The sequence below is a fragment of the Borostomias antarcticus genome, assembly GCF_949987555.1.
Source record: "Borostomias antarcticus genome assembly, chromosome: 24".
Lineage (NCBI taxonomy): Eukaryota > Metazoa > Chordata > Actinopteri > Stomiiformes > Stomiidae > Borostomias > Borostomias antarcticus.
This window is the reverse complement of record NC_140257.1, coordinates 9611035-9635696: the sequence shown is the minus strand read 5'-3', so window position 1 is coordinate 9635696 and position 24662 is coordinate 9611035. Positions and strand designations below refer to the sequence as shown.

The 24662-nt window shown below is 48.8% G+C and overlaps 1 protein-coding gene across 1 annotated transcript in view; it reads left to right on the top strand.

Moving 5' to 3' along the window:
- Positions 1-7576: 7576 nt before the first annotated feature.
- The window catches only part of LOC311325666 (band 4.1-like protein 3), a gene marked incomplete at its 3' end in the record, with an annotated part of 30037 nt that continues 12951 nt past the window's right edge, over positions 7577-24662 (top strand). The window contains exons 1-12 of the mRNA XM_084458392.1: positions 7577-7650; positions 12988-13166; positions 14400-14549; positions 18911-19015; positions 19155-19197; positions 20043-20118; positions 21294-21512; positions 21649-21736; positions 22225-22269; positions 23046-23198; positions 23446-23543; positions 23880-24055. Of these exons, the coding sequence (XP_084314518.1) occupies positions 12999-13166; positions 14400-14549; positions 18911-19015; positions 19155-19197; positions 20043-20118; positions 21294-21512; positions 21649-21736; positions 22225-22269; positions 23046-23198; positions 23446-23543; positions 23880-24055 (1321 nt within the window). The 5' untranslated portion in view covers positions 7577-7650; positions 12988-12998. The remainder of the gene's footprint in view (positions 7651-12987; positions 13167-14399; positions 14550-18910; positions 19016-19154; positions 19198-20042; positions 20119-21293; positions 21513-21648; positions 21737-22224; positions 22270-23045; positions 23199-23445; positions 23544-23879; positions 24056-24662) is intronic.

Below are 24662 nucleotides of genomic sequence, written 5' to 3'. Positions count from 1 at the left end.
AGCACTAAGCTTTGGAAGATAAGACTGAGTAAAGTCCATGGCGAGGCATGTTTATTGTTTTGTGGTAGGAGGTCTACCCTCATGACAGGAAATCAAAAAAGAGAAAGAGTTTCCCCTCATATCAAAGTCATAACAAAGTTCATATGACCTAACACCATATTGTGTGTTACAGACTATCTACTTGTGGTATTTCAGTCAGTAGTGTTGGCGACCTCGCTCTGTACAGCCAGCGTTGTGCCGGGAGCTTTATGTGTTTGAAGATGAGGCCAAACTAGGCTGTGCTGTCTGTGACATCTTTCTGATGCGTTCGCAGGTTGTGTGTGAGACAGAAATTGGAAGGGTCAGGAGAGAGGGTCTGTAAACCACATTTATGATGATCTTAGAGATAATGTGCACAAAGGTTGCCAAAAACTCCTGATAACACTTTCTATGAAGCCCATGTGTACAACGCATTATAAATGTACTTATAATGTGCTATAATCTTCTTATAGCACTGTATGATTAGCACTCATAAATATCCATAATGCTTTATGAAAATAATCACATTATACAGCATTTTATACTGACTTATATAAGGTCAAGTCTCATAATACTTCTTAATTGCTTGTCACTCACAGATGGATTCTAAAACATTATAATCATTTTAGAATGCATTATAATCACTAGTGTCACCATACTCCTCCATAGACATTCTTGGGTAGAGTGGGAGGAGTCAGTGCTAGTCTAATACTGTACATCATACTGTACCTGGGTGGTGCTCAGACACTAATTGTGCCATCAGCACAAACTTTCGACCCCTCTTCCAGTTTTTTGCGCCAGGTGTGCACTTTACACAGACACCCGTGAGGGTTATGCGTGGGTTAGCAGAAGCCCAGCGCAGGGGTGAGATAACGACGAGTGTGGCCCAATCTCATTGGCCGGAGAGATAAGCAAGTTGTGGTGTGTTTGTGTCCCGACTTTGTTGATCACTTGAGAGCGGTATGGGCTTCTCTTTGCCTTATAAAGCCCTGGCGCGGGAGGTGGCACCTCTCTTATCAAAGGTTATTTATAGTGGAGGCCGGAGAGAAGTGCACTGGGCTTTCTTTGAAGGTCCATTCAAGTGCCCCATTGGGTGGTCTTCCCATTTCCTGGCAAAAGCTACTTCCTGTCTCTGGATAGAATGACACTGTGTATTGACTATTCCCATTTAACATTTGGTCGCTGTAGAAAGGCTGAAAGACGCTGTAGTGTAGGTTAGAACCAGATATTTCAGGCTATGTGATATGCTGGTCCATTCCAGCCACTACACATGTGCAGCTGCCCTAAATGCCGGCTCCACAGCCCTGAGCACATGCGGGGGCCTCGATCATTAAGCCTACCGCTTTCTAAAGATGAGAAAACCTTCGCCTTTACGAGGCGGCAGCGCTCCTGCTGCCAGATAAGATGTACTCCTCTAGCGCGCGCAAGGCCACACAGTTGAGCTTAAAGGTGATAGTCTTGACCGCTAATCAACTCTTCATATGAAGGCCATGGCTGTACAGTATGTAAAGATAGAGGGTACGATTCTATCCCCTATTTTGTCCAGTTCAAAATACTGTCCAGTTCATCAAGCTCCAGCCTTATAACACTGTATTAAGAGGTATAGAGAGCAGAAGCCAGACTGACATTTTGCCTTCCATCTCAGTGGAGTGTCAGGGTGGGGGGGGGGGGTGATTGTGGCACACTGGGCCATGTAGGGAGATGCACAGACGTTTGGCATGTTATCATGACATGCTTGCTAAACTTTCTCAGTCTAACGGCTGGGGTCATTAGCTCTGCCGGAGCCATGACCAAAGGTATCAATCAATCAATCAACCAACCAACCAACCAACCAACCAACCAATCAATCAATCAATCAATCAATCAGATTTATTTATATAGCACATTTAAACATGTATCTTGTCAACCAAAGTGCTGTACATTTTGAAATACACAATAATATTACACGATAATAATAGACAAAAGTCAGCATCACAGTTATACATTCAGACACAGGACAACAAACAAGCCACAAGTCAGGGTGAATCGGGAAACGCTAAAGAATAAAATTGGGTTTTGAGCCTAGATTTAAGTGAGTCAATCGAGGAAGAGAGGAACAAGCAGCAAATGTTTTCTCACAAGATAAAATCTGACACCTTCTTTCTTTGAAAGTGATAACGTTGATACTGTGTGCAGAGAATTAATAAAAGAATGTGTTAGTTGGATGCTGTTCTCTCCAGGCATTATGTTTCTCCCTCAGGCCCTTGGTGTGGGTTGGAATGTGAGCCTTAACCTGTTTTTCAATTGAATCACATGGGAAATGACGCCTTGATTTAATGTCAAATAGTGTACTGTACAAACATGACACTTAAATGTATATCACTACAGTATAATGATGTTAATGATTTTGGGAAAAGGCCCCTTAAAGTTATTAGCACAGTAAAACCACATACTGTAGTATAAAGAAATGCTTTGCATAACAGTAGGAGATTGTCATGCAGTTAATTTGCAAGTTGCTTCATCACTGATTCATTCATGCTTAGAGTGTTCATGGATTGGTTGGGCACAAGCCTGGCGTATATACTTACCATCAACAGCAGTTCTCTTCACTTGTTCTACTGGCTTAATGAAAGAGGTCCGTTGGAAATCCAACAGTCTTGTCATGATTTAAAATAATTTAAAAAATAAACTAAATTAAGCCCAACCTGTCAGCCACGAAACCCACTCTGTCTGAATCCCATGTCAGTAATCACCTGTCAGTAATACTGCTACCCCTCTTTTTATTAAATAATGTCTTGTGTTTAATGTAGGCACATTTTTAACATTTATACTGTATAAAGGACATAACTCGATGTGTTCCTCAATAAACTTCAACTTCAAGCCCAACCCAGTCTTCAAGAAGACACGCCAAGTCAAAGGTGAAGGTTAAACCATAATTCAGGTTCGTCGGGGCGGGGGGGCAGGCCTGTAAAAGCCAGCATACAGAACACACAAGCAGCCAGAGTCCAGTGATCACATGCTTCCTGTCTGGCGTTAGTCATTGTGCTGACCCAGGATTCTTCTTTATGTTCACGTGTCGATCGTATCCTCAGTATGTTATATATCATGTCTGTATATTTTGACATGTTACTTTGAATTTCTGCTTTTTACTTTTTACTCTTTATTTGTAACTGTGCATTGAAAGGACTTGCACCAAAGAATTTCACTTGCTTCGTTGTAGAGGTGATGTGACAATAAACAAACTTGAACTTGCAGCACCAATTGTTCAGTGCAAGCAGCCATATGTTTAGGGCGTCACGTTATGCACGTCATCCCAGTGTGTTGTTTAGCTTGTTTGCTATTTCGACAGACATAGCCTAGCTACTCTCTCTCTCTCTCTCTCTCTCTCTCTCTCTCTTTCTCAACTCCTCAGTATAGTAGAGAGGGAGATGGAATGTACAGGTCTTTCTCCATCCTGAGAACTGATTTCCACATTTCCAATAGCTTTATCTCCAGAGATTGACAGCAGTCTCAAAGTTCAGCGTTGACTCCAGGCTCAGGTTGGGCTGTTACATTAACCTATGTCTTTGCGTGAGAAACATCATTGCCCTCATAGCATAAGTGTTTGCCCATCTAGTGTACCGCACAGTATGTGTAGCACAGTATGTGTAGTCCAATTGAGATTAAACGATATACTTTGACCATAACAAATCTCATAAATTTGATTTGGTTTTGCCTTGAATTCATATTCTTTATGGAGGGTTTCAGGCGGTGTTGGAAAGTGTGTTTCAAGTGTTTGTGAAGTGGTAGCCTTCTACAAGTGATACTCAGCATGTCGAGTATCCTTTTGCCTCAATGCCAGGTGTCACTATGGGGAGTTACAGTATGTCAATGTTGTGAGTTATGCTGGGCAGGCAGCTTTATTGTGTGGAGGTTCTGACAGGGAGGCTTCTTCTGTGGTATCTTACAGAAAGAACGGTCGCAGGTCCATATAGTTCCCATCTTGTATTACAGGCATAACGAACGCCCAAACTGGTCACTTAACAAGGTCTGAGACAATGGAGTCAACTACACAGTTGGGCCTCTGGGTAACAACTGCTTTGTTGCACAGAAGTCCTACATAACAGTAGTTAGTTTGTGTACTGCCACTCAACACATAATATATGTTGTGTGTAACTTATTCTAGTCTATTTTGTCAAATGTTTTTATTTGGTTATCAGTAAAATACTTTTTTGAGTTACTATTTTCTCTTGAGATTCTTAAGCCAACCATTCAGGATAGGCTACTCTAATTATCATTACACTTGACTTGTGAGACTGATGAACCCTGCTTCTTTGCTCTGGTCAGAGCTCAACTATGGTCTGATTGATCATGAAACTATGAGATGATCATCATATTCATAACTTTATGACTTGGTAATAACTCTGTTACTACTTGTTCATAAATGAACAAGGCTCTGTCTGATGTACCTTTTGCTATCACATTGTGAAAAAGGGAATGGTTATTGTATGTGGTCTCGTTGACTGTATTTCTTGAAGGTGTTTGTGTGTGTTTTACCATATGTGGGAGTACATTTGGTCATATATATTATATATTACACACACATATATACACACGCACGCACACACACACACACACACACACACACACACACATACACATGCCATTTCATGAAAGCAATTAGATGGGAGAAAAGTAGGGTCACATCCCCACTGGGAGACAGGAGGCAAAACCCACAAATCCCTTGAGAGAGCCCAAACACTCATTAAAAATGTGTGCATATGTGTGTGTACGCATACGCACATGCATGCAGATGTATGTTTGTGTGTTCATGGTATGTGTGTGTAGGTCTGTGTTTGGTTGTGATGGGAGGAATATAGGGTTAAGTGGTTACCCCTAAATAGATAGGATCAGACGCAGGAATGCCTCTGCACACTGCAAATGCTGGCAGACACTACAGAGAAGAGTGTAGCATGTAAGTGAGACAGTGAGTGAGAAAGAGAGGGGGAGAAAAAAAAAAGAAATTTCAGTTTCAATTACTTTTGTCAGATGTCCAAATGTATATCCTCACCATTCCATTTACTAATTTGATGACTATTTGCTTATTAGGGCCCGAGCACTGGCGGTGCGAGGCCCTATTGAATTTCGAAGGATTATTATTATTCTCCTTCTCCTTCTCCTTCTTCTTCTCCCCAAACAAATGCCTTTTTGGCGGTCTAAACATCGATGAAAACGGATGAAACTTTGCAGATACATCAGTCCCGGTGTAAATCGGATATTTCATGGGTGACGGAAATGGGCGTGGCAAAACGGCTCAAGAGCGCCCCCTGGAAAGTTTCAAATGGCGAGCCCCACCTTTCAGTTTGATGTAGGCGAACGAAATTCGGAGGGCATATGTATTTCATCGAGCCACACTAAAATGTCTCTTAGAGCTGTACCCAACATGCAACAGGAAGGCCGCCATTTTGCTTTTAATGTGCCATTTTGTCCTTGTTTTGACCATTTCCATGCCTCGTATTTCAACGAACTCCTCCTACAGATTTCATCCGATCAACTTCATACTCGGTCAGCTTCATCTTAAGCCCTTTGTGATCAAAAGTTATCAAGAAAATTGAGTTTTCACCAAACACCCTTGCCGTGGCGCCCCGCCAAAGTTTGACATTTCGCCATAAAACACGATGTCCTCATAACTTCTCCATACATTATCCGATTTGTCCGATATATCTCACGCTTCATGACGGTTCTGTCCTGAACACATCTATGTGTCAGTATTGCGTCATACTTATAGCGCCACCTATTGGTGAAACAGGAAGTCCTCATAACTCCTCCATACATTATCCAATTTGTCCGATATAGCTCACGCTTCATGACGGTTCTGTCCTGAACACATCTATGTGTCAGTATTGCGTCATACGTATAGCGCCACCTATTGGTGAAACAGGAAGTCCCCATAACTCCTCCATACATTATCGGATTTGTCCGATATATCTCACGCTTCATGACGGTTCTGTCCTGAACACATCTATGTGTCAGTATTGCATCATACTTATAGCGCCACCTATTGGTGAAACAGGAAGTCCTCATAACTCCTCCATACATTATCCGATTTGTCCGATTTATCTCACGCTTCATGACGGTTCTGTGCTGAACACATCTATGTGTCAGTATTGCGTCATACTTATAGCGCCACCTATTGGTGAAACAGGAAGTCCTCATAACTCCTGCATACATCATCCGATTTGCACCAAATTGCTGACGCTTCATGAAGGTCACCTTCTGAACACATCTATGCGTCGGTATTGAGTAACACTTACAGCGCCACCTACTGGTGAAACAGGAAGTACTCATAACTCCTACATACATTATCCGATTTACTCCAAATTGCTCATGCTTGATGAAGGTCGCATCTTGAACACATCTGTAGGTCAGTATTGCGTCATACTTACAGCGCCACCTACTGCTTACAGGAAGTCCTCATAACTCCTACATACTTTGTCCGATTTACACAACATTTCTCACACTTCATCAAGGTACTGTCCTGAACACATCTTTGCGTCGGTATTGAGTCACGCTTAGAGCGCCACCTACTGGTGACAGGAAGTTTCTGTCAGTACTGGACACCGAAATAGCACACCCTTTAACGGCGCCACACCCCGACCCGCGTGGGGTGCGAGGGCCCGCTCACTGCTGCTCGCAGCACTAGTTAAAATTGTCCTTAGAGTACAAAGACTGCTGACCGAACACAATGAATAGGCTAAATATCATTTATTGCACTGTGGGAGGGTTTCTGAAATAAAGCTGTCTTGTTATCCCACAATTCTGCAGTGAGCTGCGTATCTGACAACGGAGTGTGATAGGCTAGTGGAGTCTGATAGCGGAGCGTGATAGGCTGGTGGAGTCTGACAGCGGAGTGTGATAGGCTGATGGAGTCTGACAGCGGAGCGTGATAGGCTGGCGTAGTCTGACAGCGGAGCGTGATAGGCTGGTGGAGTCTGACAGCGGAGTGTGATAGGCTGATGGAGTCTGACAGCGGAGCGTGATAGGCTGATGGAGTCTGACAGCGGAGTGTGATAGGCTGGCGTAGTCTGATAGCGGAGCGTGATAGGCTGGTGGAGTCTGACATCGGAGTGTGATAGGCTGATGGAGTCTGACAGCGGAGCGTGATAGGCTGATGGAGTCTGATAGCGGAGCGTGATAGGCTGGTGGAGTCTGATAGCGGAGCGTGATAGGCTGGTGGAGTCTGATAGCGGAGCGTGATAGGCTGGTGGAGTCTGATAGCGGAGCGTGATAGGCTGGTGGAGTCTGATAGCGGAGCGTGATAGGCTGGTGGAGTCTGACAGCGGAGCGTGATAGGCTGGTGGAGTCTGATAGCGGAGCGTGATAGGCTGGTGGAGTCTGATAGCGGAGCGTGATAGGCTGGTGGAGTCTGATAGCGGAGCGTGATAGGCTGGTGGAGTCTGATAGCGGAGCGTGATAGGCTGGTGGAGTCTGATAGCGGAGCGTGATAGGCTGGTGGAGTCTGATAGCGGAGCGTTATAGGCTGGTGGAGTCTGATAGCGGAGCGTGATAGGCTGGTGGAGAAGGGAACTGCAGCCGAGCACCACCCCTGGCAGGAAACTGTAGGCTAAAACACATTTTACGGCTCGCATACCCAACGGAGAGGGCATTTCACCGGTAATAACATTCATTTTCAGGAAATATTATGTGTTGTATGTTTTAATAGAAGTGCACGTTGTCCGGTTTGTGAATTGTGTAGGATTATGATTTGCGTTTGCGTGTAAGGGCAGGGTCGGGCCACATCACCCACGGCCGATGGATAATTGGCTAGGAAAACAGATTTGTGCTTGTTTACTTGTTTACTCAGTCATGCGGCATCGTGAAATGGTCATCATGCCAGATGGTTTTGTTTGGATGCGGGTCGCTTCCGTCTCTCGCGTAGGTTACGGCTTATCTGTTTGCGACATTGTTCGATAGGCTGCATTTATTGTAAACACATGATTTCCTTGAAGACAGTCGAGTCATACCTTAAAATGTTTGTCGCCAACTGTAAGTCGAGCTCTGCGAAGCTTGTTTTTAATCTGCATCGCACCAAACCGCGTCCCAAACTACCGTGTTTTCTGGCTGTTCCTGAAAGCAAAATGTAGCTTTGAGCTCGAGAGATGAAACGGATCAATATGCTTCAGCTTCAGCAACAGATTGAATCGCTCTGCTTCACTTGAGCAAAATAAACATGTTGCCGATATTCGAACATAAAGTGTTTGATGTAACGTTAGGCCTATTATCCAGATGTTTTAGTGTTTTTGATCTGCAATGCGGTGGGCGTGGTTAGGAGAATTTAATTTGCTCTGTATCCTCCTCACCGCTGGCCGGTTCATCCGTGTCTGACTTGGCAAGAACAATGTAAAAGCGATGGTGTGTGGGATGTTATAGCCTTATACAGTACGGGACCGGGGCCGTCTGAAGTAGACTACCATCTATTGCCTACTTATCAGACGTTCTTTAAATTGTCTGAATACATTTTGGGTCACACCTTGCATCTCATATCTGTAGCCAGCTGTCAACTATGTGCCGTAGGTCTACTTATCAATAGGCTTGAAAGATAACACAGATGCTTGGCTTTCAGACTAAGTTGGAGGTGGCAGGTAATGTGCTGTAGACATTACTGGGTCACAGCTGATTGGTGATTAGCCATAGCTAAGCCTATAAGACGGTTTAAACCATCTGCGTGCTGTTAAGTCCACGTCTCAGCCGCCCGCCACATAAACAGACCTTAGCAGACATTAGCGCTTAGGGATTGCCTTGTTTGAGGTTAGTTTTTACAGTGACACTGTTCATGTCACAACTAGAAACGGTGCTCAGAGAGCACAGAGCAAGTCAAAACCGCTTGTCTCTGTGACCTTCCTTGAATGGCTGGCCTGGCTGTGTTTGGGCGGCCTGTGGACCGCCCCGTGCTTCGGATCCACTCCAAAATTTAATGGGTTCTAAGTTGGACCATGCTACACCCTTCCACCCAGTTTTGTGAAGATGGGTCTAGTAGTTTTTGCGTAATCCTGCTTACAGACAAACGAACAAACACACCCACACGCCACCGAAAACATTACCTGTCGCCCTGCGCTGTCGCTGGTTCTCCATCACACATAATGGACCAAAAATGCTCCTAATGGTACAAATCGTTCCGGACGTCTTTTGCATGCTGGAGGCCATAAGGCCACAGCACAAAGCAGTTATCTGCTATCAGTCAAGACAATCCAGTTGAGATTATGACAGACTGGATGGACTATGGACCTTACTAGTATGCTGGCTAGTGAATGACGATAATGTCAAGAATGTGGACTCGTAAGTCCTTTTTCAATGAGCTCACCTTACCATAATATGATTAGTGTGGGCGGACTTTTGGTCGTCTGCTAGTTCCACAGCTGCCGTATCTCAACGGTCGTCATAGTGGGACACTGGACCCAGGGAGAGAGCCTGTCTCTCTCTCCCTTCCCTTCGGAGGTGTCTCCAGCTACAGAAGGCCCAGGCCAGCTAGCCGCAACGTATCCTGTTACCGCACATCCCGTATGTGACAGCTGTTCGCCCCGCAGCCATGGAGAGGGGTCCTCAGATGGACTGGGGATGGGTCCGGACATGACAGAAGGGGCCTCTCACTCAGTCACCTCTGTGTGACCGTGTAACACCCCTAAGCCACTGGACCTGAGGGGGAGGGGCTGAGAGGGAGTAGAGGAGGCAGGGGGGGGGGGGCAGGGCCAGCTGTGGCACATTCTGGAGAATGGCACTCAGCACAGATGGTAACTAATTGACCCCCACCCCCCCCCCCCCCTCTCTCTCTGTAGGCCCTGGTGTGACAGTGTGCATTACAAATCAAATATGGGCCTCTAAGCATCAGTCTACTGTTCAGGTGATGGGGGGGTTGATGTCAGAAAGAGCTCAGTTGAGCAGTCGCCTGATGTATGATGTGTAATTTTGCTACATTCGTATGTAGATCGACCGTACTGAGACATTATCCTTTATCACATCAAGGCGACCATTCTGTAGCCCAAGGCCCTGGATTATGTCTCCTCATCTCTGAACTGTAGAACGGTTTTCCTTTTTAACCACGTTTTGTTTCATACGTCATGTTTAACGTGTTCCTCTTGCGTAGGTTATTGCAGACAGTGGATTGTGTAAGAATATATACTGTAACAATGGCATACGAGAGCTCATTAACACAATGAGCTTAGAGACTGTCTGTCTGTATGAAGACACGTACAGATGGTACAGTACGTAGACCGCTCCCATGTCAAAGGTCAGTCCTCTCCGCTTATTAGGCTGCGTCACGTCTGGGAGGAACGCCAGGCTGTCAGAAAGGTATCAATTAGGGTAGAAGCCATTTTCAGAGAGGGCTTTCAGTGAAACGGGAGTCCCTTGGATACTATAATTGGATCCTACGGACATCAGAATGACCCATCTGCCGTTTTCCTGTCTGAATAGAGTAGAATATATTCAACAGAGCCAAACTTGTTTGTTTAGTCCGGTGTCCTCACGGTACATAAGACGGCGTTTAGAACGGATCATCTCTGTGCCTCGCCGTAGCTTCGGCAGCACAGTGGGCCACTGTGGGCCGTTGTGTGTGACTGTGAAGAGTGACTGTGTCCGTCCGTTGACGAGTGTCGGTGCCAACCGCAGCGTATTCTTGTTCCATGTCAATGGTGCCAAGATGTTCCTGTTAGCCCCCCACCGCCACGGCCAGTGAAGAAAAGCAGCGGTTGGTTACGATGCGTCGCTCCGCCTCTGGTCTCCCGCCCTGCAGCAGACTCTGACCTACATGCTATGGTTGTGTGATTCAGTGGAGAGACGGAAAGAATTGGCCGGGATTTATGCTTGAATTTCCCCCAGGTGGCTTATAATTTTTCAGCCTCACAGAGTCTTTTCAGCAGGGTTAACTTCTTCATGGCTGTGAGATGTGAAACGTCTGCAATAGGACTGCTTTGTCCCCTAATCCCTGGAAAAGTGTTTTTTTGCGGGAACAGTGTTCGGAATTAGAAACGTAACCTGTGTCTTTCGTAGGAACCTTTCGACCTAAAAGACTCCTCAGTCAATTTTCGATCCACACTTTGTAATCTATACGGCCATTTATGGGGTCTGAGGATTCTGACTTTTACAATCTGAAGTTAAATTAGTGCACTCCCTGGCGAGGGCTTTTATGCTGAGTTTTTAATCTTAAATGAACATACCCGTCTAAATAAAGGCATGTTAAAGTAACTTGAAGAATGGCTTGGTCCCCTTTCCTTCTTTAATAAGTACATCCAGTTACTAGCCCAGCCCAGCCCAGCCTCAAACACATGTTACTAGCCCAGCCCAGCCTCAAACACATGTTACTAGCCCAGCCCAGCCTAGCCTCAAACACATGTTACTAGCCCAGCCCAGCCTAGCCTCAAACACATGTTACTAGCCTAGCCCAGCCCAGCCTAGCCTCAAACACATGTTACTAGCCCAGCCCAGCCCAGCCTAGCCTCAAACACATGTTACTAGCCCAGCCCAGCCTCAAACACATGTTACTAGCCCAGCCCAGCCTAGCCTCAAACACATGTTACTAGCCCAGCCCAGCCCAGCCTAGCCTCAAACACATGTTACTAGCCCAGCCTAGCCTCAAACACATGTTACTAGCCCAGCCCAGCCCAGCCTAGCCTCAAACACATGTTACTAGCCCAGCCCAGCCCAGCCTAGCCTCAAACACATGTTACTAGCCCAGCCCAGCCTAGCCTCAAACACATGTTACTAGCCCAGCCCAGCCTAGCCTCAAACACATGTTACTAGCCCAGCCCAGCCTAGCCTCAAACACATGTTACTAGCCCAGCCCAGCCCAGCCTAGCCTCAAACACATGTTACTAGCCCAGCCCAGCCCATTCTCAAACACATGTTCTTGACTTCCTCCAACGCCAGCATAGCAAACGGGGATAAGTCACTCATGGCTCTCAATTGTCTCATTTCAGATCTACAAATACATCCAGATCTGCCACAGAATGAAATCAACATCCTCCTAATCCCTTTAAAACAAATAACATTCTCTGTTCTAAGTGGGCTTTGTTACTTGGGAAAGCATGATTTAATTTGTTCGTGTTAATCCTATTTTTAACAGTCACGCACAGAACACAGCCAACACTCTCCAATAGAGTAAAACGGTCATTGTGCGCAAACACAGACTCCATCATTGCTGGTCCCTTTTACATGTCTAGAGGAAGTGAACCCACTCTACATCCCAGTCATTGTATATTACGGCAACATCGAACCAAACGCCTATTCCCCAGTAGTGTGTATTTCAGCTGGGTATTCCTAATATTTTGTCTGGCTCCCGAGGTAGTCCCTGTGAGATCCTGGAAGCTGTCGTCTCTACCCTGGCTGGAGATCCTCCCCTGAACCCGTCACTCCCAGAGTCAACAGAGCCCTATAAATAAGCTCCTGTGAGAGCGAGGCCAAGGCTAGAATGAACGGCATCCATACTACAAAACCCCGACCCTCCAGAGAGGCCCTCAGGCCAGCTCCCTCTCCCCAAACCCCAGATCCCCACGATGTCCTGACAGGCTCAGGAGATATCTTTCCTCTCATGTTTGGCAAATAGGCAATTATATGCTTCTGTTCATTACCAAGATCTCTCATTTGAAGGGTCTTTTACTGCTGTAAAGTTCACTGGGAAAACGGTCTGTTTGAAGTGGACACGGCTCCTGCTTTGATTTATAGGTTTGTTAAACCTTTGCAAATACTTTGAAGAGACAGGAAATGCACAGTGGTTTACAGACGTTGTCCTGACATGAACTTTTGATAACCCCGAGATTAGAACGAGACTGTATGGAAAAAGAAAGACAAGTTATTTATGTTTCCGCCAGAATGCCATGCATTCCGCTCGTCACTGTCCCTGGCAGGTCGGAGCGCCGTTGAGGTCTTGGCGGCATTACAAATGCCTGTGAATTAAGCGCAACTCTGAATGAGTTTGGATGACTCGTCTAATTCCCTCCTCCTCCTCCTCCGTTCCAGTGTGATCTGCCATGACGACCGAACCAGGGGCCGACGCGGAGCCCGAGCAGCAGGAGAAGGGGACGGGGACGAGTGGACAGCCTTGCCAGGTACCGCCGGCCGCAACATCCTCGCCCCAGGCCGGGACAGAGCTGCTCCCCGCCGCCGCCGGTCACAGCACGCCCGCCAAGAAAGAGCAGGTGAGCCTCGCCGCCCTCTCCCGGGGCGCATTCCGGAGAGCGGCGCCACCGCCGTGGCAGGAGAGGGCCACGGGGGTGCTTTAAAAAAACGAGACGGGCGCTCAAAGGTGAAATTGGGGTGTCTGCGAAGGGGGGGAGCGCGGACCGCAGGCTGTCGTGACCGAGACGACCGGGTCGCGACCTCTTTTCCGCGCGCTCGTTTTTAAAGGTCGGTCTCAGCGGGGCGCCGTACGGACGGTCTGATCGATCCAGCGAGACGCGGCGAGCCAGTGTGGTTTTTAGGCGCCTCTGACGAGAAGGGCTGGGGATCTTATTCGGGGCGAGCTGATCCCAGATGGGCGTGTAAGGGGAGCTCCCAGCCGGATCAGATCGTTGGCTCGCGTGCCGGGAGCAGAGCTGCAGTCGCGCGGTTTCTCTCTGCGGTTCCCGTCATCAACACGGCGCGTTGTTGTTGTTGTCTTCTGTAAATATGTCAGCGTTGAGCTTCAACAGGGAAGCAGAGCGTTCAGGGAAGATGGAAGTATGGGAACGGCTCGTTTGAGGGTGGGAGGGGGCTAGAGCAGGATGTGATCGGCATTCGGGGCGGGGTGGAGCGAGGGTGGAGGCGAAAGAGAGGCTGAGGAACATAGAGGACGCTTCTCTCTACGGTGAGGGAAGAACTATCAGGAGCACGACTTGTATGCCGACAAATGTTTTCCTTTGAGACCTCTTCAGCATTTAGACTGAGCATTCAGACTTAGACACAGTCCAGTCTTAATACCGTTTAGCCGGTACTGGGACATTGACATTGAAATCGGGAAGAAAAAAATAGAACAAATCTATTTTATTGCAGTTAATTCAAAATGCCCTGGAACCAAAGCACTTATTCCTCACAGAGCCACTCAGAAGCAGTACTGTTTTCAGTCAAGTGGACAATTGGATTTTCTCAAAAAGACAAAATGGCGGCGAACCTTTAGCTCCTCTAAGTGGTCCTTGACTGTGGTGATCATGGGACTGATTCTGTTACCAAGTATATATATATTTTGATTAGGACAGTAGTCGCCCACAGCAGTGCGCTATATGTCGGCTTCTTGCACGTCGAAATATTCTGCCTCAGTAGATCTAGTCTGGCTTCCTGTCCTGAAACCACCTCGCTCTCCTTCTGTTTGAATTATGGAGTGAACTAGAAAGCATGTGTCCTGAGTAAGTAGGCGTTAAGTGGAGTAACAGATGTTGTGGTCCCCCCCCCCCCAGGAGCAGAAGAAGTTTGAGGAGGACCAGTCATCCCATCAGTCATCCACCAGCCGTCTGTCCAGGTCTCCCCTGAGGGGCGTGAAGAAGGTGAAGAACATGCAGTGTAAGATCACCTTGCTGGACGGCTCCGACTACAACCTTACTGTGGAGGTGAGTCTCAGGAGGCCTGGCTGACACACACACACGCGCACACGCATGCACGCACACACACACGCATGCACGCACACAAACACGCACACACACGCACACACACACACACACACACACACACGCGCAGAGGTAACAGGGGGCGTAGAGGGAAATAGTACTGGCATTGGCCAAGTCCTGAGCAGAGGCTGAACAGTGTTTACACTTTGTTTGTTTGTTTGTTTTTTTGTTTATCTGAAGAAAGCTCAGTTAAACAGGATCCCAGGTTCCTTGGGAGATGCTTAACTTTCGGTTTGTGTTGTCAGAGCGGTGCAAGGGGAAGATTGAACACTCCAGTGATTCAAATCCCTCCGAATCCCCGCTAACCGGATTCCTCTTCTCCCGAGGGATTTGGCTGGGGGATTAGTTGTGTGATGTTTGGGGCGGGCGGGTTGGTGGTGGTGGTGGGGGGGGGGTGGGGGGGGGGTGTGAAGGTAATAAGTGTCACACTTGGTTTGTCACCATGATCCCCCAGCCGGACCAGGCGGGGCTTCTAAGGACACGAGACCGGCGATGGTCGGCGCGCTGGACATGCTGGGCCGATGCAGCCGGCCTTCCGAAAATAGCAGGAACGCTGCACTTTTTTCCGCTGTCTGTTGGCTTCAAAATGAGCATTAGCTTAACCGCGGGCCGGTAGCGTACTGCAGGGGGCAGTGTTGAGTCATATCAAATCACACTTTATTTGTATAGCGCATTTCATACACAGAGGCAACACAATGCGCTTTGGGCATAGGTCCTGTCCTGGCCATGGGTGGTAGTTGGAGGTGAGAGCCTCCAGACTGATCACCCTGGCCCGAGACAGATCCAGGATCAGCTCACCTCTAGCTCCAAGCACCAGGGGTGGAGGGGACTCAACTGACCCGGGGAACCCTAAGACCAGCTTTTTGGATCAGGCAAGCTTTAAGGGCATCTAATTTGCCGCGCCTGCAACAGCTCATCAGTTTTGACCATCAGACCAATCCATCTCACGGTCTGCATGGTGAAAAAGATGATTTTTGGATTTGTCTTGACCCGACCACCAAGCTTAATGGATATTAGCCTAATGGAAATGAATATTAAAGCCGTTATCCTGTGTTCCAATCTCAACTGTTTACACAGTCTGCCTCACAAAGAGCTCCATAGCTTCTGTTGTACCCACAGTTTAGATGAGTGTTTTAGACTCCCGTGTACATTTTATACTCCATTTACATCGAATACTGTCATTTGGCAGGAACTTTTATCTAAAGCCGCTCACAATTGTGACACGACTCTGCTAATTGTTCAGAAGAGACTGCTCCCGGCCTGGCGATCTGTCTCCCTGTCTTCACGGGCCTGTGAATCACACACACACGCCTGGCAGATTGACCCTTGTGAACTGACTGGTTGCAGGTGTGTGTGTGTGTGCGCGCATGTGTGCGTGTGCGTGCGTGCGTGCGTGTGTGTGTGTGAGTGTGTGTGAGAGAGTCTGTTCATGTCTATCACACTCAGGGGAAATTAGGAGAAGGTCCATATGTGGAGATAATTCCTCTGTCCCTAAGGAAACGTGTGTGTGTGTGTTGTGTGTGTGTGTGTGTGTGTGTGTGTGTGTGTGTGTGTGTGTGTGTGTGTGTGTGTGTGTGTGTGTGCTCACTGGAGGAGCTGGGGGGTTCTGTGGGAATTGTTCTCTTGAGGGAGGAGGAGGAGCAGTATGAGGGAGGATGAGTAGGAGGGAGGAGGATTATGTAGGAGGAGGAGGAGGGAGGAGGAGTTGGAGGGAGGAGCAGTAGGAGGGAGGAGCAGTAGGAGAGAGGAGGGAGGAGGAGTTGGAGGGAGGAGCAGTAGGAGGGAGGAGCAGTAGGAGAGAGGAGGGAGGAGCAGTAGGAGGGAGGAGGAGCAGGAGGGAGGAGCAGTAGGAGGGAGGAGCAGTAGGAGAGAGGAGGAGGAGGGAGGAGCAGTATGAGGGAGGAGGAGCAGGAGGAGGGAGGAGCAGTATGAGGAAGTAGCAGTTAGAGGGAGGAGGAGCAGGAGAGAACACGGTTACCCCAACCTAAAAATACTAACCAGCTGGGCAGCCAGCTCAGCACACCACAGCCCCCAGCACACAGGGTGGAAGACAGTAACACACTGCATACAGTCAATTAAACATGAGATAAGATAGGACTTTATTGACCCCTTAGTGGGAAATTAGGCGTTTCAGCAGTTATAGAAAGGTTGGAAAGAGAGAATCACTAGATACAGAGTAACAAAAAGAAGAGATACTAGATAAGGGGGGTGGGTAGCAACATAAAAAGAGCGATATGAGGCACTATATACATCCATATCTGTATGTACAGTAACTGTGTGGTCTAGGATAGATAGAATGAGATATGTACCTGCATACATTCAGTCTGTATAAATATATATAAATGTACAAGTATAGGAGTACATGATATATATGTACAAGATGTATATGTATCTGCATCCACACAGTCTGTATGAATATATATAACTAAACAAGTCAAGGAGTATATATATATATATCAATCCATCCATCCATCCAGGCTGTCTGGGTATATCTAGTAATACACATGTACAGATATATACATACACACCTCTATGACACACGAAACGCTCAGGCACTGTTGTATAGTCTGATGGCTGCTGGCACAGAGGAGTGTCTGAACCGCTCCGTATTACACCTGGGTGGGATGAGCCTGTGGCTGAAAGTGCTCCCCATCTGCCACAGCTCGCCATAGAGGGGATGGGAGGGGTTGTCTAGGATAGACGTCTGTTTGTCCCTCATCCTCCTCTCCGCCAGACTCCAGGCTGTCCAGTTGTTGCCCCACAACGGAGCCAGGCCTCCTCACCAGCTTGTTCAGCTTGTCTGAGTCCCCCAACTTAATGCTGCCTCCCCAGCAGGAGACAGCAAAGAACAGTGTGCTGCTACCACAGACTGGTAGAACATCCTCAGCAGCCTGCTACACATGTCAAAGGACCTGAGCCTCCTGAGGAAGAACAGTCTGCTCTGTCCTTTCCTGTAGAGGAAATTCAAAAAATCAAAATTGTTGTTCAGGTGCACCCCTAGGAACTTGTATGAGTCCACCATCTCAACTTCCTCCCCCTTGATAGTGATGGGGGTTGGAGGCCTCCTGTTCCTTCTGAAGTCCACCACCAGTTCCTTGGTCTTGCTGATGTTGAGCTGGTTCTCCTCAGATCATTCAGCAAATCTCCTGACCACGTCCCTGTACTCCTCCTAATCGTCTGCCTTGATGCAGCCCACGATGGAGGAGTAGTCCGAGAACCTCTGGAGGTGGCGAGCTCCAGAGTTGTGGCTGAAGTCGGCGGTGTAGAGGGTGAACAGGAAAGCAGATAGGATTGTTCCTTGGGGGGCAACTGTGTTGCTAATCACAACATCGGACAGGCAGCGCTGCAGACGGACATACTGTGACCTGCTAGTGAGGTAGTCTGTGATCCAGGGCAGCGAGTCGTGGTCTACCCGCATGGCTGGGAGCTTCTCCGCAAGCTGGAAGGGGGAGGATGGTGTTGAAAGCACTGGAGAAGTCAAAGAACATGACTCTCACTGAACTTCCTGGTCTCTCCAGGTGTGAATAGGCTCTGTGGAGCAGGTAGATGATGGCGTGGTCCACGCTGATTCGGGCCTTGGTACACAAACTGCAGGGGGTCCAGGAAGTCCCTCCACATGGGCTTCAATCGCTGAAGGAACAGCCTCTCGAATACCTTCATGACATGAGACGTCAGTGCCACTGGCCTGTAGTCGTTGAGGACGCTGGGATGTGCCATTGGTGGCTGTATAACCTTTTGACTTGCACTAATCAGTGACCATGCATGCTGTGGCTCAGTGGTAGAGCGGGTCGTCCAATGATCGTAGGGTCGGCGGTTCGAATCCCGCTTCCTGTCCATATGTCGAAGTGTCCTTGGTCAAGACACTGAACCCCAAATTGCTCCCAATGAACAGGCTAGCACCTTACATGGCAGCTGCCGCCATTGGTGTGTGAATGTGTGTGTGAATGGGTGAATGAGAGGCCTTCATTGTAAAGCCCCGGGTGATTACTGTTTTTTTGCTTCCCTCTGGAATATGTAGAGAGTGGGTCGTCTGCCCACCTCCCTTGTTCTCTGTAAAGCACATTGTGTTGCCTCTGGGTATGAAATGCGCTATACAAATAAAGCTTTGATTGATTGATTGATTGATTGATTGATTGATTGAAAGCGCTTTGGATAAAAGCGCTATATAAGTGCAGTCCATTTACCATTTCCATTTACCATAACTATGCTGTAACTATTCCCTAACAGATGTGGAGACCCAAATCAAAAGGCGGGGGCTGCAGCCAGTAACGTTCTCGTTTGTTTTTGTGTTGTGGGGGGTCCAGAAGCGAACCAAGGCCCAGCTGCTGTTTGACAAGGTGTGTGACCATCTCAACCTGCTGGAGAAGGACTACTTTGGCATCACGTACAGAGATGTGGAGAACCAGAAGGTAGGCGTGATCTCATGTCCGTCGAGGTTATGTGCTGTATCCAGTGGTTAGAGCGTTTCTACTTTTTCGAATGATGCCATTTTAATCTGCCTGATGAATTCCTGTTTAAATAGTGACAGTTGACCTCTGCTTTTCTCAGAACTGGTTGGACCCTGCCAAGGAGCTGAAGAAGCAGATTAGGAGTGAGTGAACAAACAAGAGTCTAGCGTGTTTGTCCATTTGGAAGAGTTCTGTTTTAAAGGAGTAGTAAAGGGAAAATGCATGTTTAGTTTAGTTTTGTTTTAAGGTTACTTATGATCATATAGGATGGTTCAGATCAAAACGTTGACAAAACTAGCACTTTTGAGAAAGTCTGATAATTGCTCTACCACCGTTTTGGTCATACAATGGACGTGGGTGGGCACCTTGAAAAATCTTTCAAAAACAAGTTAAACTCTCGATTTCAAAGACAAGAAGCTCACTGAGGGGGTAATTGGTGTCCGTTGGTGTTCTGACATCAAATTTGCCGCAAAGTATGAATCCTGTAGGGTTTTATTGATCATTTTATGAAATTGACTTGTATTGAAGCGACCGTTGTAGATGTGTAGATCAATCCGCAGAGGGGATTCAGGAAGCAGAAATACTTAGGGTCGCTATTGTTAGGCTACCTAGTTTGCGGAAGTTTACACATGTATGTGCTGCGACTAAATAGTTCTATGCTAAATATTTAAAAAAGCCTTTCCAGATGAACTAGAATCTTACTTTATGGCGAATTATATGTCAGAACGCCAACTAACACCTCGGTGAGTTTCTTGTCTTTGAAATTGAGAGTTTAACATGTTTTTTTAATGATTTTTCACGGTGCCCATCCACATCCATTGTATGACCAAAACGGTGGTAGATCAATTATCAGACTTTCTCAAAAGTGCTAGTCTTGTCAACGTTTTGATCTGAACCATTGTATATGATCATAAGTAACCTTAAAACAGGGCTAAACATGCATTTTCCCTTTACTACTCCTTTAATGAACCGCATCGTTGTGTTCCAGCCGGCCCGTGGAACTTTTCCTTCAACGTGAAGTTCTACCCCCCAGACCCGGCCCAACTGTCTGAGGACATCACCAGGTGAGCCTGACCGACACATTTAGAACAGCTAAATGGGTTGACTGAGACTCTCTCTGTCACTCCACTCCTAATACATCCATGCTCCACTTACACAGACACCTCTATCCTCTGACGATTTTAATGATGCGTTCCACCAGGACATGAAAAAGCAAATGGCGGTCACTTCAGAGCCACAGGATGCTGAGATCTCTGACGTGACCGAGCTGTTCAAACCACCGCGCTCTCCATCTCTCTCTCAACTCACCTCTCTCTCTCTCTCAATCTCTCACTCTCTCTACCCTTCCCCCTCCCTCCTCCTATATATCTCTTTCTCTCTCTCTGCCCCTCTCTCTCTCTCTCCTTCTGTCTCTCTCTCTCCATCTCTCTCTCAACTCACCTCACCTCTCTTTCTCCCTCTCTCTCTACCCTTCCCCCTCCCTCCTCCTATATATCTCTATCTCTGCCCCTATCTCTCTCTCTCCTTCTGTCTCTCTCTCTCTCCATCTCTCTCTCAACTCACCTCTCACTCTCTCACTCTCTCTCTCTCTCTACCATTCCCCCTCCCTCCTATATATCTCGATCTCTATCTCTGCCCCTCTCTCTCTCTCTCCTTCTGTCTCTCTCTCCATCTCTCTCTCAACTCACCTCACCTCTCTTTCTCTCTGCCCCTCTCTCTCTCTCTCCTTCTGTCTCTCTCTCCATCTCTCTCTCAACTCACCTCCCCTCTCTTTCTCTCTCTCTCTCCCTCTCTCTCTACCCTTCCCCCTCCCTCCTCCTATATATCTCTCTGTCTCTATCTCTGCCCCTCTCTCTCCTTCTATGTCTCTCTCTCCATCTCTCTCAACTCACCTGACCTCTCTTTCTCTCTCTCTCTCGCTCTACTGTACACTTCCCCCTCCCTCCTCCTATATATCTCTCTGTCTCCATATCTGCCCCTCTCTCTCCCTCCCTCCTTATATGTCTCTCTCTCATTCCCTCCTACATATCTCTCTCCCTCCCTCCGTCCTCCTATATATCTCTCTGTCTCTATCCCTACCCCTCTCTCTTTCCTTCTATCTCTCTCTCCTATCTCTCTCTCTCTCTCTCTCTCTCTCTCATTCCCTCCTACATATCTCCCTCCCTCCCTCCTCCTATATATCTCTCTTGTCTCTCTCTCTTGTCTCTCTCTCTGTGTCTCTCTCCCCCTTCCCCCCCAGGTACTACCTGTGCCTCCAGCTGAGGGACGATGTGGTGTCCGGCCGGCTGCCCTGCTCGTTCGCCACCCACACGGTGCTGGGCTCCTACACGGCCCAGTCGGAGCTGGGCGACCACGACCCCGACGAGCTGGGCAGCGACTACATCAGCGAGCTGCGCTTCGCCCCCAACCAGACCAAGGAGCTGGAGGAGAAGGTCATGGACCTGCACAGGAACTACAAGTCAGTCCTCGGAGCCCCCGCCTACGCCCCCCCCCCCCCCCTCCTCCCCCTTACTCCTCCCGAGCCATGCGCAAGGTGGGGCCATTCTGTGTCTGACGCCCGCGTGTTTGTCGTCTGCTTCTCGCCCCCCCCCCAGAGGGATGACGCCGGCCGACGCGGAGATGCACTTCCTGGAGAACGCCAAGAAGCTGTCCATGTACGGAGTGGACCTCCACCACGCCAAGGTAAGCACCACGCTTTGGCGTCGCGTCTGAAGCCGCACCCATGGTACGGCCAGACGTTGGATGCGTTTCGTACTCAGGCAACGCTAACCCCATTTCACCCCGAGGCGGCCGCGACGCTTGTCTTGGAAACATCACCGCTCGCCGCCGACGGCGACATCACGCTTAACACGCCACTGCCCCGGGGGCCTCTGTGTCACAGACGGTCTCCGTGTCCCCTGCCTGCCTGAAACGACGCCGTCACCTCCCTAAGCCCCGCCGGACGAGATCAAACGCGTCACTAGAACGGCGGGGATTAGCGCGGCGAATCACGGCCCGTTGCGAGCCGTGGACGATTGAGGCTATTGGGGGGAACGTCGAGGTGCTGCCTTGACAAAGACACGGATACGCTTCTCTAGGACTCAAGATTTTGACGTCAGTCGTCCCATTTGATTGGCCGAGACAGATCAGCATACCTCTTGTCTTCTTTCCCCTCTTGTTGAACGGCCTAGTTGGTAGGAAGCCACATTGAGTGCTTGGCTCCGGGTAAGGGCGAGGTAAGACGATGCGTCCAGCGCACATAACTTCCCGTTACGTAGTGTGTGTGTGTGTGTGTGTGTGTGTGTGTGTGTCCCTGCGCATGATCGAGATGTCGTAGCGTGTCCCGTTGCACGCTCCCATCCCCCCCGTTTGTAGTGTCATCGTAGCCGCCGGTTCCTGGAGAGGAGCCACACCCCCCCCACCCCACCGCCGTTTCATTGGCCACTCCCAACTCTCGCAGAGACACTGTGTTGCTGTGTTTTTTTTGTTTTGCTCTGCTCACGTTGTGATTGGTTCATGTAGACTAGGAAAACAGGCGCCTGATTCCATTCTTCACCTGCCTGCTTTCCAGCCATGCTGTCATGTATAGAATGCTGTAGGTATTTGAATGGACTGTATGTCGGGGTTATTGGGGGGGGGTTGGCAGTGGGCTGAGTGTCGCCCCCTCGGGTGATTTGATCAGTAGACGTTCACGCTGTGTGTTCCACTGAGCAGTATTAATCGGTATTTATGTGGGCGTTTGTGTGTGTGTTTTGTGTGTGTGCGTGTGTTTGTGTGTGCGTGTGTGTGTTTTGTGTTTTGTGTGTGTGCGTGTGCGTGTTTGTGTGTGTGCGTGTGTGTGTGCGTGCGTGCGTGCGTGCGTGTGTGTGTGTGCGTGTGTGCGTGTGTGTGTGTGCGCGCGTGTGCGTGTGTGTGTGTGCGTGTGTGTGTGCGTGTGTGGTGCGTGTGTGTGTGTGTGTGTGTGCGCGTGCGTGTGTGTGTGCGTGCGTGTGTGTGTGTGTGTGTGGTCCAGGACTCCGAGGGCGTGGAGATCATGCTGGGGGTGTGTGCCAGCGGCCTGCTGATCTACAGAGACCGGCTGCGCATCAACAGGTTCGCCTGGCCCAAGGTCCTCAAGATCTCCTACAAGAGGAACAACTTCTACATCAAGATCCGCCCCGGCGAGGTAAAGACCCGTCCTGTCTGACCCGTCCTGTCTGACCCGTCCCGTCTGGCCCGTTCCGTCTGGCCCGTCCCGTCTGACCCGTCCCGTCTGACCCGTCCCGTCTGACCCGTCCTGTCTGACCCGTTCCGTCTGACCCGTCCTGTCTGACCCGTCCTGTCTGACCCGTCCTGTCTGACCCGTCCTCTCAGTTCGGGGAGCGCAGACGGAACACGCCACGGGATTCACACGTCACGTTGTTGTGTTGCAGTTTGAGCAGTTCGAGAGCACGATTGGTTTCAAGCTGCCCAATCACCGCGCCGCCAAGAGACTGTGGAAGGTGTGTGTGGAGCACCACACGTTCTTCAGGTACGCCCCCCCCCCCGGTGCACCACACGTTCTTCAGGTACGCCCCCCCCCCCCGGTGCACCACACGTTCTTCAGGTACGCCCTCCGTACGCGGCCCTCGTCCGCTTTTACTCGGCCACCAGACACAGAACGGGAAATTGCTACACATGATTAGATGTCATGTTCTTTATGAGTATAGATACAGTATAATGGCTATATAGTGTACAGTATATAGTACTTGTATACAATATAGTACCGATGTACAGTATACAGTATATTACTATTAGTACCACCATCTCCAGATGTTATGGTGGGTTTATAAGCATGTCTTGTCCCCCCCCCCCCAACCCCCAACAGGTTGGTGTCTCCGGAGGCCCCTCCTAAGAAGTTCCTGGGCCTGGGTTCTAAGTTCCGCTACAGTGGGAGAACCCAGGCGCAGACCCGCAGGGCCAGCTCCCAGATCATCCGGCCCGCCCCCCTGTTCGAGCGCTCCTCCAGCAAGCGCTACACCATGTCCCGGAGCCTGGATGGAGGTAAACGCGCGGGGGTCCGGTCCGGCGCCGGCGTGGGTGCGGATGTCGGCCCCTCCAGGGACGGCTTTCGCCATCGTAGGCCGGGGCGTCCGGCGCTGCTCTGGCTCGATTATGCGCTCGTTGTCGTCGCGTGTGGAAATGTGTCATCCCAGATCAGCCTGCCCAGTCATGTTCGTTTTTCGAGGCGTGAAAGGGGTTTTAGTAGTCGGGACACTGGTGAAGTGTCAGGTTTGGATGTTGGTCATCGTAAGGTTAATGGTCGTTTCCAGGCGGGGGTTAAGTGGCGCCAGATCGCTGACTGTGGACAATCTCGACCTTGAGTGAACCACATCAATCACTTGTGTTTAGTCTCCCCGGAGCAGTGCTAATGGCTTTAATCTCTGTCATCCCCTGTTGGGCATTATTCAGCGTGTTTACCCAAGTACTGTACCACCTACCCACAGTCCAGCGCTCACATGGTCCTTTAAAGCAATACATTGCGATATTTGGACCTTTACAAACATGTCTGGTGCTAATGCTCCAATTAGATTTACTACAAGTAAACAGTCTACTCAGAAAGATAATACATTGACATTTATCACCTTTTAAAACTCGCGCCCCCGGGACG